General features: G+C 34.7%; 2 protein-coding genes across 5 annotated transcripts; both read left to right on the forward strand.

Moving 5' to 3' along the window:
* The first annotated feature begins 1,210 nt into the window (after nucleotides 1–1,210).
* Nucleotides 1,211–9,578, forward strand: LOC7494390 (uncharacterized). Of its 4 annotated transcripts, none has more exons than XM_024583687.2 (9): nucleotides 1,211–1,378; nucleotides 1,516–1,627; nucleotides 1,826–1,968; nucleotides 3,273–3,329; nucleotides 3,464–3,580; nucleotides 4,047–4,400; nucleotides 4,486–4,638; nucleotides 4,739–4,947; nucleotides 9,207–9,578. In XM_024583687.2, exons 1-9 carry the CDS (start codon nucleotides 1,307–1,309, stop codon nucleotides 9,412–9,414), a joined length of 1,425 nt encoding a protein of 474 aa, XP_024439455.1. In that variant the 5' UTR covers nucleotides 1,211–1,306; the 3' UTR covers nucleotides 9,415–9,578. The 4 variants fall into 4 exon arrangements, with proteins under 4 accessions (XP_024439455.1, XP_024439456.1, XP_024439457.1 ...); XM_024583688.2 differs by lacking the exon at nucleotides 9,207–9,578 and adding an exon at nucleotides 8,461–8,843; XM_024583689.2 differs by lacking the exon at nucleotides 9,207–9,578 and adding an exon at nucleotides 8,461–8,843 and having other exon boundaries at nucleotides 4,739–4,944.
* Nucleotides 9,579–12,954: 3,376 nt separating this feature from the next.
* Nucleotides 12,955–13,816, forward strand: LOC7494389 (uncharacterized). The gene has a single exon (XM_002319845.4). The coding sequence runs from the start codon at nucleotides 13,127–13,129 to the stop codon at nucleotides 13,592–13,594; it is 468 nt and encodes a 155-aa protein (XP_002319881.3). The 5' UTR covers nucleotides 12,955–13,126; the 3' UTR covers nucleotides 13,595–13,816.
* The last annotated feature ends 366 nt before the right edge of the window (nucleotides 13,817–14,182 follow it).

Consider the following 14,182-nt stretch of genomic DNA (forward strand, 5'->3'; position numbering starts at 1 on the left):
GCAACGACAAATCTGCATATGATATTTGCCGTTGCTGATTCCGTTGCTAAATTGTTTTAGCAACGGATTTTAATGTTATTTGCAACGGAGTAGTTAGTTGCTAATTACTATATTTTTTAGTAGTGAAACTAATAATATATTCAATTAAGAGTTACTTTTAAACAAGTTTTAACAAAGAATATATCATTAAGCATGGTGTATTCTGTGAAGAAATCAATTAAGAAGTCTAGCGAAAATATAAAATGAAGACTTAAAATAAGTGTTCATTTTAGTACTTAAATATAATTTATTTTTTTATCATACTTGATAGCACAATTAAAATGAATCCACACATTTCATTTTGTATGCATTAAATGATTGATAAATAAAATTTAAGATAGACAGTTCTAAAAATTCATCTAAGTTAAATTGTTAAAATCTCAAATTTTGTATGAACCAATCGACCGTTTGGTGTTACCAAATAAACCGGTCAATCATCAGTATTGGCCATAAACAACTAGTTCTATTTAGAAACATATATATAGCTTGTCAACATTTTCAACATGTATATTTTCAAGGCTTATCTCTTTAAAATATCATTACACTTTTTCTTTTTTAAAATATATTTACTTAAACATCGAAGAATCCCCAAATTTACCAAAGAAGGTTTTTTTATAGATACCAATCACCAGCCACTTTGACTAGAAAAAAGTAATCAAATTACTAGAATCAAGAGTTAATTAATTATTCAATATATAAATCTTGTTATTAATCCACTTGAATTTTGAATTTTGAATTTTTTTAGATATAAAAAAAGAGAGAGATCCATGAAAATAATGATCGAGGAGGGCAAGGGCTATATTTATTTTTTAATTTTATTATGGTAAATTTTTTCAGACACAAGAGAGAAAAGGGAAGGTAGAAAGTTGCAAAGAATTGTTTTAATTTAATATAGAAGATGTTGATGTGTAATAAGTTAATGAGATGTTATAAGTCTCCAAGCAATAATATTTACTAATTGCAACTTGAACATCTATGCACGTTTTCCTCCTTAAGATATCCAAATAAGGCCACCCCAGGAATGGACTCTGCGTAGCAACTTTTTAAACCCAAAAAAGTGGGAACAAAACAGGACTTCAAGACCCAAGCCTAGCCCTCTTTGTGTAGTGTTGCAGTGCTTCTGCTTGCCACGTGGCCTCTTACCTTTCATGTTTTTTTATCTTTTCAACTACTACTTTGTGCTGTCTATATATATATTTGCAGCAGATACCCTCACGCTTCACACTTCTCTGATATTTCTGCGATACAGACAAATAGAAAGAAAGAAATGGCAATCATTGCTGTTTCAGCGCCAAGAGGGGCTCGATTCTCTTGCTTTAATACTAACCCTCTTCCTCAGGTGACGACTCCTTTCTTATATCTTTGTTCTTTTAATGTCCAGTCTATTGATTCATGTGTGTCCAGAAAGAAATGGCAATAATTGCTGTTTCAGCGCCTAGAAATCTTGTCTTGATGAACTGCTGTTTGTTTCAAAAGTTACCAATTCCAAGCAGGAGATCAAGTAAGCTCAATTTTCGCTCAAAGGGTTTTACCCCTTTTGCCCGATATGCTCAAACACAGCAGGATCTTTTCTCTTCTCGTCTCCAAGGTATTTGTGGTTATCAATATGTTTGACATAATGAAATTATTCTTTTGGAACTCCCTTTCTATCAGATTTTGGAGCCCCCCCAATTCACCTTTATATTCCCCCACTGTAGAAAGACCTAATAAACCTCTTGTTACTTCTACTCCTTTTTGCTGGTATTATACTTCTTTATTGAAAACTTATATATGTTGATGCTATCAGATAGTATTGAAAACTTGCCCAAACTGGTGGAGGATATTGTTCAGACATCTATCAACACCGGTCCACGGGGAGCCCTAAGGTTAGCTCAGGGCGTTCAAGCATTTCTTGGAGGTGGTGGCGAATGGCTGGCAGATGTATCGAAGGTAGTTCGCGCTTCAATAATCTTTTCTCACCCCTTTGAAATCCATAACATTGCATTATTTTAACACAAATAAATAAATAAATAAAACAGTTCCAGTCTTGCATACAATGTATGGATGAGTAATGGCGAGGATTATCTCGTTTGCATGCACTTCTAGTTTTCTGTATGATGCCTGGAAATATTTCTGTAGGATGGCTAGAAACATCAGCAGAGATGTAATTGCTTAGTCAATTGATCTCATTGTGAGAAATGGTTAAGCCAATGAGATTGTGCAAAATTGAACAGCGTTTTTGAACGTGTTTCTTTTCCTTTGGACAAGACTCTGGTTGTAGAGGTTGGAATTCCCGTCTTCTTGAACAGGAGTTAATTTTTGTTTCCTTTTACTGCATATTTATCTTTTAAATCCCATGTATGGCGGGCTTCCAACATACTTCAACCAAATTCTTCAGTGATTCCTATCACCAGGACTGAGTGGTTGAAGGTTAATTTATTTAGTTGAATGGGATCAAGCATTTTAACATAGCATAGCTTTGAAGCATAGTGGCCATGGAATTATCCCAGGTTCAGTTCCTTCTGGCATTGCATCATTTAAAGCAAAAATATGATGCAGAATGAGTGTTGAAGATTTTCTTCGAAAATTATGTATTCCCAGGATGCAATGCTCTCTGGTATGATGAGGGCATTGGCACTTTATTTTCCTGTCCTGTTCTCAGAAGTTCTACCGTGAAAGACTGCTTCGTAGTTGAGATTTTAGGTGGGCCTCTCTTAGATACTTTTGCTAGTTTGTTTCTCTACTCTCTTAGGGTATAACTTGGATTCTAATTTGTTTTTCCCCTACTGAGAATAATTGTAAATCTTGAATTACATCTATATTTAGAATCCAATGATGCATATTATATTGTCTGTGGATGCTAGTGCATTAAACTCATGTAAGTTCTTTCACCCACTTTATATTGATGTCTGTACTGAAATCATTTTCAAACTCCATTAGATGGTTCCTTAAGTTAATGCCAGGGTTAAAAATTGAGGATTAGTAATGTGCTCTGACAGAGGGTTTATAAGACATCCCAAATGATGTGACTATTAGTGCTTACGAGTGTGATTTAGATGGGCATTTATCTAAAAAGGGTCTTGTTCATTTGGATCAGTTCTTAGAAGAGATCTGAGGATGTTAAAATTGTTCTATTTGTCGCATGCTTTACACACACACATTCCTTTTTCCTTAGTTTTCTTTCTCATGATCCCTATGGATGACATCACTATTAGTTTAAGTTCTGATGCAAGCCACTTTTTGCAACAAACAAGGATGTGGATGTCATGGCCTTTGCCAAAGACCTGGACAAGATATTTTCATCAATACAGGCAAGCATCAATACTCGAAATACTCTCTTTAAAGTTTTTGTAATATTCTGTATTGATCATTTGAAATCTATTGGAATGCTACTTTAAAACACGCTTTATTAAAGCCTCAAACACAGTTTATTACTCTAATGCAGGATTTGGATACTGAATTAATTGTTGCAACTGCCAGGGATACAACTACAAATGCAACCGCTGTATCTGCCAATGCAGTTGTTGATGAGAGGCAATTGAATGCACTTTTTCTTGATGTGGTAAGCTGATCTTTCTTCAGCCTAAATATCTAACGATTTAAGTTTGAACATTATGCAAATAAATGTAGTGCAAACTGATTACTATGTTTACTGTTTTCCTGGCAGTTAAATTGTGATTTTAGGACACAGTGTGCATCATGCCAGACCCATTGGTGATCTCTTAAATACAGTGATAAAAAAACACATAAACCATTCAAACGCCCACCTTTTTGTCAGCTATCACCGGGTTTGCAGATTGCTAAAAAATTTTTTATTGCTATACCTGTAACCCATAGGTAATGTTTGTGAAATGATAGTGTGCAGCCAGGATAGATGTTTAGTTTTAACTATTTATCACAGGGGGGAAATTAGTAAACTTTTGTTTTGAGAAGCCAAAGGATCGGATTTATTTTGGACAAGAAAATTATTATGAATAAAAACACAATATAGAAAGTTTAGTATAGACTGAAGCTTGCTAAATTTGCAGAAAGTTTCCGAAGTATTTGGTAAGGGTAATTACAAATACCTAGAATTGGATGGGGAAGCTCAATCTTGGAAAAACCAGAGAATGGTGGTAGCCCGAGGAAAAGCGAATTCAGAAAGGAATGGTGTGGATTTTGACAGTGATGAAGAGAATGGGAATGGAGGAGGGGGAGGAGATCAGGAACCGTTTGATTGGGAAAAGGAGATGAGGAAGAGAGTGAAGGAGATTGAAGAGAGGAGAGAGTTGGTGAAGAAAGCTGAGGAGTTGCAGAACAGAATATTTGATGATAATAGCCAAGAAGAAAAAGAAGAGAGCGAGGAAGAGAAGAAGGAGAGAGTGAGAAAAGAGCTCGAAAAGGTTACACTACTACTATTTTTTTCTTCTAATTACTCTTTTGTATTTGTTTTCCTAGTTTTTATTGTTACCTTTTGTTTTCAAGCAGGTGGCCATGGAACAGGCAGAGAGAAGAAAGACAGCTGAATTGATGTTCGAATTAGGGCAAAAAGCTTATGGAAAAGGCATGTACGTAAGGGCTATTGAGTTTCTTGAAGCCTCACTTACGATCATTCCAAGGTCGACACTGTTTGGTGGTGAGGTTGGTAATATAGTTTAATTTTAGTCTTTGCTTTGCTTTCTTTCAACATAACATTTTGATCATGGAGTGAGAAATAATAGGTTAAAATTTTGTTGTTTAGATACAAATATGGCTGGCTATGGCTTATGAGGCTAATAATCGACATGCTGACTGCATTGCTCTTTACAAGCAATTGGAAATGAAGCACCCTAGTATTAGCATTCGACGTCAAGCTGCAAATCTTCGATATATATTGCAGGCACCTAAGCTTAAGATATCCCAGGAGGAGATGGTCACCATTCCACTCATTGGTTCAACATATGACAGGTTGTAAGTTTTTTCATCTAACTGTTCAAATTAATTCCTGTTTTCAATATTTTTAATGCTGCGATATAAGATTTTGTTATTAGAGATAAATTGGCTAAATCAATAATTATAAAATCAGTCAGTTTGATGATATCTGTTCATTTAGTTTGCACATTCCAAACAATATTTTCAACTCTTTTTGGCTTCATTTCATGTTCTTTTATACAAACAAAACCATGTAGTAAATTTGGTAATTCTTTTGAAGTTAGCTATAGAATCCTTTTTGTTTAGCCAAACTGCTGGAATCCATTTATACCTTCTAGTTGAATGATTTCTTCTGCATGAGTCTAACTTTCCTAGATTAACCGTTCTCTTGCTTATGCACATGCATTAAACACTGGTACAATACTTGTGCAATTATCTTCTTTTCTTTTTCATTTTTTTCTCTTTTTTGGGTGGGGAGATTCATATGTGCATTAGATCAATGAACGAAGTTAATATCAGCTAAACTTATGTTGCAACACAAAGAATGCCAAGTAGAGGTTAACAAAACTGAATAACAAATGACAACTAAAATACAACCTGAAACTAATTACAATGAAGACATGCAAATTGAACAACTACTAGCAAAGAGCAGACTGATCTAATCTACAGTTAAAAGCTAAACTTTGTTGCAACACAGAGAATGCCAGCTAGAGGTTAACAAAACTAAAAACAAATGACAAAAAAAATACAACCTGAAACTGATTACAATAAAGGCATGCAAACTGAACAACTACTAGCAAAGAGCAGACTTATCTAATCTTCAGATAAACACCAATCTTTGCTCTCTATCTCTCTCTCTCTATTTAAACCTTACATTGAAGATTTGCTGCATTCATCCTCATTTTTATAAATGAACTAATGAGGACAATGCTCTTCATAGTTTTAAGGTTGGAAGTGTGTTATCTCCAATTCCTTCCAAACCCAAACCTACTGGAAGGGTAAAATTATCTTGTAAATTCTGTAAAGCTCAATTGAAATCCTGCATCCAGTCCCTCAGAAGTCTGAATGTGCCTCAATTTGACTGAGCTTTCACCCATAGCTGCTTGGTATAGGACAGTAGAAGATAATGTGGTATATAGTCATACTGGCATTACAAAAGAGCAACTTAGGATCAATATTTGACCCCCAATCAACCTGTCTCTCTTTAGCAAAAGCTATTAAGAAGAGCCTGCCATGAAATAAAGTTGAGTTAGGTATTATACGAGAACCCCAAGGTATCCTTGGACTTTTCCATCTAACAAAAACCCAACCTTTGTTTATTGTTGACTGCTTATTAGGAGATATCTTTCAAAATCCAAGCCCTCCTTTTGCAGATTAGGGGAATAAACCAAACATAGCGGGTTAAAAAGAGGGATTAAATCATAGACCTGGAAGGAGGCCATTGCCAGTCACGGAACTCCATAGAAGCTGAAACTTTAGATTGAATTGGCAGATTCAAATAATAGACAATCCTATGTTAGTACAACTGCAAAAGAGGACCGTAAGGGTACTGTGAATCCCACCGCAAGTATTTCTTTCCAGTACTTTTATAAAATCTTTAGATTGAACTGGCAGATTCAAATACAATGGCCATCTCACTAGTTATTGGCCTTAGGTTCAAAATATTTTTCCTGTTTCAATGGCAATCATCTGGAACATTAATGCTCCAAAACCTTCTTTTATTTATGATATGGATCCAAGCAACCAGTAGAGAAGGTGATGTAGAATCTGTAGATGAATCGAATAGGAAAAAAAAAAAAAAAACAATTTATAATGTTGTGGGGTAGTTGTGCCATAGTGGAGAAGGGAAGCAGTAGAGAGAGGCGTGGGAGGAGCAGACAATCTTGGTAGATGAGTGTGTCATAGGTGAGGACTATCATAGAACTTGAATGTCTTGCTAAGGTGCATATTCATTGGCACAAACCCAAAGAAATAGGAAAACCAAATCCGAACATGAATAGGAAAACTTGCTGAATAGGACATAACAGTAGATTCTTTATAAACCAATTTTAACTACTCAATTGTACATACTAATATCTCTAAATAGTACTAAAAATCTTGAAAACTTCTCAAAGTTAAAATATTAATTAATTTCCCTTGTAGTCCTTCATTCCCCAATATGGTGCCTTTAAGGAAAAGACTAAAAAAATATTCCTGAGGATAGCAGCTTGATTCCAATCAGAAATGATTCTAATACCCAGCCCACCCTCCTGTTTAGGTCTGCCTAACAAAACCCCAACCTGCTTTGGCTCCTTTTACAGAGCCTGATTTCTGCTTCCAGAAAAAGGCACAACATTTCCGTCTCACCTTCTTTATAAGACTCTTGGGAGAATTGGTATTCTGGGCCAATAACTTTGAGTGTTAAAGAGACCAGAAATCATAAGCTGAACTCTTCCAGCAAAACTCGAGAATATAGAGGTCCGGTTATCTATCCTTGCAGTGATACTCTCCTCAAGTGGATGACCAGCTGAATTAGAGGCACTTCCTGAAACCTCACTGGCAATTTGCCTACTTTGAATCTTGATTACTGAAGAATGTTTTATTTGTGGAAATAAAATCAAGATTAGTAGGTACATTTTACACATCAATGGATTGGTTTTGTCAGCAGGAGAACTGATCAAAGAGTTTTCCTTTGAGTACTAATCGATCCCTTTCTACCATTCTAGAAAGTGTACGTCTCATCTTAAAAAACAGAGATTAGTCAACTTGCCTTTTGTGCACTTTGGATGATAGAGCATAGTGCCTTCTAGAGCAGCCTTGTCTAACAATTTGTAGAGAATTTGCATTGAGATGATAGAAAGGTTAGGAGATAATGGATCCCATTGCCTTAGTCCTTTCTGATCTCTAAATCAGCTGCATAAACTTTCTTTGCTACAAACTGAATACCTGGGAGAAGTCACTTGTGCCTTAATCCATGAAATAAAAGGTACGAATAAGATTTTCCAGAAACAAATATCTTGTTTTTATAACAAATCTATTATTTGGAGCTTGCCATTATTACAGATTTCCATATGCTTTAGTGATCTTGAAGACCCCTCTATATTCTTATTGGATAATTTATATTAAGATGTATTAGATGAAGCACTAACCTCCATATCTTCATTTAAATGACCTCTGGACACCTGGAAATCTGAATTTCCAGATTTCCCTCTTTTCCTGCCTTACCTTACTTCAGAAACAGCTACCAGTGAGCTTGCTGAGACATTTTAGTATGTGATATGTACTAATGGATATCTTTCACAAGGAATGAGCAAGGATTACTCAATCACTCAAATGTGTTTTTCCCAGAGCACTACCAATACTGAGCATCCTTTCAGCTTCAATTGTCTCAAACTTGTTTGAAATCCTTTGGATTCTGAACTGAATTAGTTATTCTCATGTCCAATTTTGATCTCAAGTTGTTTGAATTGACGAGCAATTTATGACCCTTTATTGATCTCTACTTGTTTTTGAAAATTTAGTCTTGCCATCAGTTCATCATGTGATTGTGATTTACTTTTAATTCTTTCTTAGTCCTCACAATGGTAGACTGCTTTCCTGGAATTTCCACATCAAACTTGGCCATGCTGTGGTGTGTCTAGCTCTAGATGGTCCAGACTTGGACTTGATGGAAGCTAGCTGTGTATCTTTGCAGGGTTATCACCCATTTGCAGGCTTTAGTGATATTGGTGATGTCATTTCTTGGTTCTGGATGCTAGCTGTGTAGCTTTGCAGGGTTATCACCTATTTGCCTTGCTTTAGTGATGTTTTGTAATTGGTGATATCATTTTAGGTCATGGTTTTATAGAGATTAATAAGCATTAGGCTTCTCCAGAATGTGAAAATCGGTGGAAAGAATTGTAATTATAATTGATCTTAAATAATGGATGATGTAGCTGTCTTGAGGAATTTTTTGTTGATCCATGAATCAGCTTTAACAACAGCTTTGAAACCCCATTATTTGATGCATATGCTGCGATTTAAGAAAAAAGTGGTGATCTCAGCATCCTGCTATCATTTCACGCGTCTTGAAGTTGTTTGGAAAGTATATCCATGTTGAATCACTCATCCGTCTTGTCTTAATAATCACGTACAACGTGTACATTATGTTTTACCAACAGTTTCTCTTCATTTGGTGCTTTGTTGAGTATTACTCTCCTTTTGGTTGATAAATTGTTTCCCCGTGCCTTGAAAATTATCTGAACGCCCCTCAATATCATCACTACTCAGTTGATTCCTAGCACTTAGAGAAGTGACAAGGTGGGATGTGTTTAATGCAGCTATGCGGCATCATGGAGTGATAAGTACAAGGAGAAGGATCAAGAGAGAAGTTGGACAACATCCAATCAATTGCCATCATCTAGAGATTTTATGGGGGACTTTCTGGTCTGGCGACCTCCAACTGGACTGGAGAAAAATCGAGCTTTTTGGTTTGCTTTAGCTTTGTGGATGGGATTGGTTGGAGTTGCCCTTTTTCTACAAAGATGAATCATACAAAACACACAATCACCATATTGTAACTATTGTACATGAATTGTTCGTTTGATTATATATGCATTCATCAATGTACCACCATGCCAATGGCATGTTGACATTATGGTATGTATGAATCAGTAAATTTGCTTGCTTATTCTTGAACACTATTTTTTGAAGCATGTTTCCTTGGCTGTATGAAATACAAGCCCCCCCCCCCCCCCCCTCCCCATCCTTGAAGGCGTCTTTTACCTTTCTTGAGCAAGCTTCTAGTGTTAAAATTGTTGAAGGATGAGGGCGTAGTTATGACCTCATTTGGCCATATGATAAGCAGGATAGCCAGTGATACATCATAACTTGTCCAAAAGTGTGAGTATAATGTGTAGAGGTTTTCAATGATTCATCAATGCTTCATAATAGCATCTTGCGATAAAACTAAGCTGTAAATGTGGTATGGGCGACAGTTAATCCTCAAATCCAGCTTCAATGCATCTGACCAGCACATATCAAGTTCCTTTCCATCAGGATTACCTTTCTTTGGATTTTACCTATCATTCAAACACTTAATCTCTAGATATTGATGTTAGCTTAATATGTTTTATAGTTAATTTATAATCGGATGGTTATTGGTGCTGTTATTATATTTATATAAATATATATTTATTATTAATAAAAACTTAATTTATTTTTAATATTAAATTAATGAATCTATAGTAAAGATAAAGCACATGGAACAAAAATATTTTGCAAAGAAAATTATAAAGTTTTTATAATTATGAAATTTATATTGCATCAAAGCATTGTTTCTAAAATGTTCTTTGTCGATACTCTTTTAAATACTGGACATTCATTATAGCCATAAAACTAATACATATTATATTCTTTTCTTCATGAAATGAAGTAGTTATTCTTATAAGTTGAGATATAAGGGATACCTAGAACTAATATCTAGATGCTTATCATAAGACATGTACACTGAACCGACCCGTATGAGAATTTCATATGGAGATATCATCTATGTCTATGGAAAGACGCATGTGACGGTTGTGTAAGTGATCATTAGACTTGAGATCACTAAGTCATCTTATATAGAGAATGTTATACTTTGATCTTGTTATATGTTATCTTCGTCGAGGTAACAAAAGGGCAGATATTTGGTATAACATGAACTATATGAAGGTATTTGAGTGATCAAGAGATAATTTATCACCGTAAGTGAATTAAGAAAAATGTTTCATCTATTTTGAAATAGTATTGACTGAAAAATCATTGGCCACGATGGAATGAGATTTGAAAAGAATTTTAAATGTTATTCAAATGATCAATTATATAAAAAACAAACATGACTTAACATGACAAATATACTTCATGCTTTAATGTTAAATCATAACATTATTGATAAAAAGATATTAATTACACTGAAAAACTTATCACAAAAAGGTTAAGTCAAATCATTAATGACTTTTCTAATATTTGAAGGATCATGACATGTTGTTAGACGATACACTTAATTTTCAAATATAAATTAATCAATTGTTTTATTGATAATAAACTAAACTGTTTAAATTATTTAATTCTATTTAATTAGAATTATAATTTATATTTGGGTTAACATATTAGGAACTTAAGGGGTCACACACATTAAAAACCATTAGTCATAAATTAAACTGTGATGATTTAATTAAAATATATTTTAGAAATTAAGAACTATAATATAATTAATAAATGGATTATATTTCTAGACCTAGAAAAATAAAGTAAGGACTTGATTGATTTAATTTATAAAATTATCCTGAATTAATATATGGATATTATTCAGAGGGTAAATTGATATTTTGCCAATTTATAGAGTTTTTCAGATTTTTCTATAAATAGTAAGTGATGTCTCTTATTTTTAAGAGTTGTTGTTTGTTAGATAAAAAAAACTATGTAAACACAAAATTAAAACTAGCATTCTAAGCATAATAATCCCTCCCTTCTAAATAGAGATTTAGAAGATTTTTCACGTGTGATTCGTGTGGATTACTGTTGGAAACCGGACAATTAGATAACTTGTGGTTTACGACAACTCAGCCTTTAAAGAATTATTCAAAACTAAAAAAAAAAAAATCTTCAAGAAATAAATCCCTAATAACTCTAAATCTATCTAATAAAATTCTAAAAACTTCTAAATAATTTTATTTTATAATTTTCACTACTAAGTGTTTGTTATTTAGAAAAACCAACAACAGATACGCTTTCTTACATGTCAATATTCTTGAAATCGAAAGTGTGTGCGTGGATCAACGCACAGAGACATCTGTTCATCTGATGCAGCTTGTATCACCAATGGTTCAAGTTGAAAACATACACTGCAAGCTTCTGCTAGTTGTTTGTTTGTGCCACCATGAGCTTTATTATTATTGTCTTTCTTTGTTCAGTTTTCTTTACTTCTGTGTTCTCCTGTCGAATGGAAGTCTGCACAAAGACAATGGTCAACTGGAATTGAACGAGCTTGACTCAAGTGATGATCATGCATGGAGAAGGAGAAGCTAAATGGATAATGAAAAATAAAAAACTAATATTTTAGTTTTTCTTTACTTGTTTTTTATACTTTAAAGGAAAGTCAAACAAAATACTAAAATGTTTTTTCTTTCCTACAAATTATAATTCTTACTTATCTCTTAAAAGAGCGAAAATTAGTAAAGTGGAGCCAACAAAAGAATAAGCCAATTAAATCTAGCTATGTAAAAAAAAAAAACATCAAAGTCATTAAAAAAATAAAACACTTATTTATTCTACTCTAATAGAATTAGCTTTTCAAATGGTTTTTTTTCATTGAAATATACATTTTCAAATGGTTTTTTTTCATTGAAATATACATGATAAAAAAAGCTATATTTATATTATTTAAAATACTATTTTATTAATTTATTTTTTTAAAATAACATTTTTCATTGAAAATGCAATTGGAAGCGAGGACGAAGCCACCCGTACATAGCCCAAAGTTTCATGTCCAAAATTAAATGACGTGAGAAACTGGTGAGGAATTTAATATTGATAATAATTTATTGGACACCGAACCCAACAGACAAAAAGCACCCTAATGAATCTCTTCTTTTCCTTTCCTTTCATGTCCAATCGTAAACATTAAACACGGAATCATGATCAATGTTTTTTCCTTTTCCATTTTATTTAAAAATACATCACCAAGCTAGCTATGTTTTGCGTTGTCAATGTCAAGTGCTGAACAACAACTTCTCACTTGCTGTTATCAACCATCAACCATGTGAAGAGGAAACTTTTTAACAGAATTGTTAATGTTTCATGGCTCGAAGAAACCTTCATTTTCATGCAAATACAGCCATCTCTCTCTCTCTCTCTCTCTCTAGGATAAACAACAAGATGCATGGAACTTTCCACTTGCGAAATGCCGACATCAAATGGCCCACATAAATGAGACCACCTGTATAAATTTGCCAGGGCAGGGCTTTCTTGTACAAAATGGCATTCTCTTCTCTTTTTAGCGTTTATGCGGACACGACAAGGACGTGGACTTCACTCATGGAAGCCCGTGCCTCATCCTTCCCGCAATTCTTGAGGTGCCACCAGCTCCTGAATCCTCTACCATATACTTACACGTGCCATCCTCTTTGCGTCCCCTGCTTATCCTTAACCCATCAGAGGAGAAGAGCCTTTATATAAACCAGCCAGACCTCGAAAACTGCAAAGAGAAGAGCCTCTAACCATGGAAACACTTATTTCTCCCACAAAAACACAACCTTTTTATTCACCAAGTCCTCTCCCACAAACCAAACACCATCAAAGTTTTTCTGATCCATTGACTAGCTTGAGGTTCAAACTCAGAGAGAAGCCTAATCAAGGTCTATGTTTGGCCCAAAGATTGAATCATGTGGTGGCAGCTAGGTGTGGTAATCGGGGTCCGGTGGCGGAGCTGGAAAGAGATATGGAGGCTGAAATGAACCTAGAAGGGGAAGATGATTGGATTGTGGAGATTGGGAAGTTGAGAGAGGAATGTGAAGAAAGCAAAGGAATGGTGGAGCTGTTGGAATGCTTGGAGAGAGAAGCAATCATGGGAGATGATGAGGGAAGAGACCCTACTGATTACAACAGAAGAGCTCAGATTTTTAACAAAAGTTCTCAAGTTTTCACTGCTCTAAAGGAACGTACCACACTTTCTCATGGCCAATCATGAATCCGGACTTGTGATTTTGTAATCATGGTCATTGCTAAACTATGATGATGTTGTTATGCATGTTTTAACTCATGAATGATGTCCTGTCCCTATTATTTCGAATCAACAGAACCTCTGTCAAAGAATAAGCATGGTTTCTGCAGGTCATGAATCTAGACAATAACAACAAAGTAACAGAGAGATCTCAAGCCAAACTGAGTATCTTTGTTCCACTTTAAGCAACTTTCTTCTTGAGGGCTTGATCTGTTTTTCTCAAGAGATCCAGCAACATGCAAGCATCTTATGTTTTTTTTTGCGCCCCCCCTGAATGGCTGAGGTCCAAATTCCATGAACATCCTAGAAATTCAACAGCAACGTCCGAGTCTCTGACGCACAGAATGATGTTACTGGTTAATTAGCCACTTGCGAGAATGAAATAAAATTTCTATCAAACCAATAGAAAGGAATATCCACGGCTTAGACTTCAATGCTGTCGTCTTTCTCAACATTATGCTGTCAATAAATTTCACAAGCCATTTTTCTCGAAAGAACAGCTGCTGCAGTTAAGATCAAAACACGTGATATTAGTATTAGTTACGTCAAAGGAAA

This window comes from Populus trichocarpa, chromosome 13 (genome assembly GCF_000002775.5).
Source record: "Populus trichocarpa isolate Nisqually-1 chromosome 13, P.trichocarpa_v4.1, whole genome shotgun sequence".
Lineage (NCBI taxonomy): Eukaryota > Viridiplantae > Streptophyta > Magnoliopsida > Malpighiales > Salicaceae > Populus > Populus trichocarpa.

What these genes read in the sequence shown, in the direction of transcription:
- LOC7494390 (XM_024583687.2), top strand. Translation starts at nt 1,307, where the DNA reads ATGGCAATCATTGCTGTTTCAGCGCCAAGAGGGGCTCGATTCTCTTGC. An exon ending in ATACTAACCCTCTTCCTCAG is followed by an intron (nt 1,379 to 1,515) that starts GTGACGACTCCT and finishes TTGTTTCAAAAG; the next exon opens with TTACCAATTCCAAGCAGGAG. An exon ending in GGTTCAACATATGACAGGTT is followed by an intron (nt 4,948 to 9,206) that starts GTAAGTTTTTTC and finishes TGTTTAATGCAG; the next exon opens with CTATGCGGCATCATGGAGTG.
- LOC7494389 (XM_002319845.4), top strand. Translation starts at nt 13,127, where the DNA reads ATGGAAACACTTATTTCTCCCACAAAAACACAACCTTTTTATTCACCA.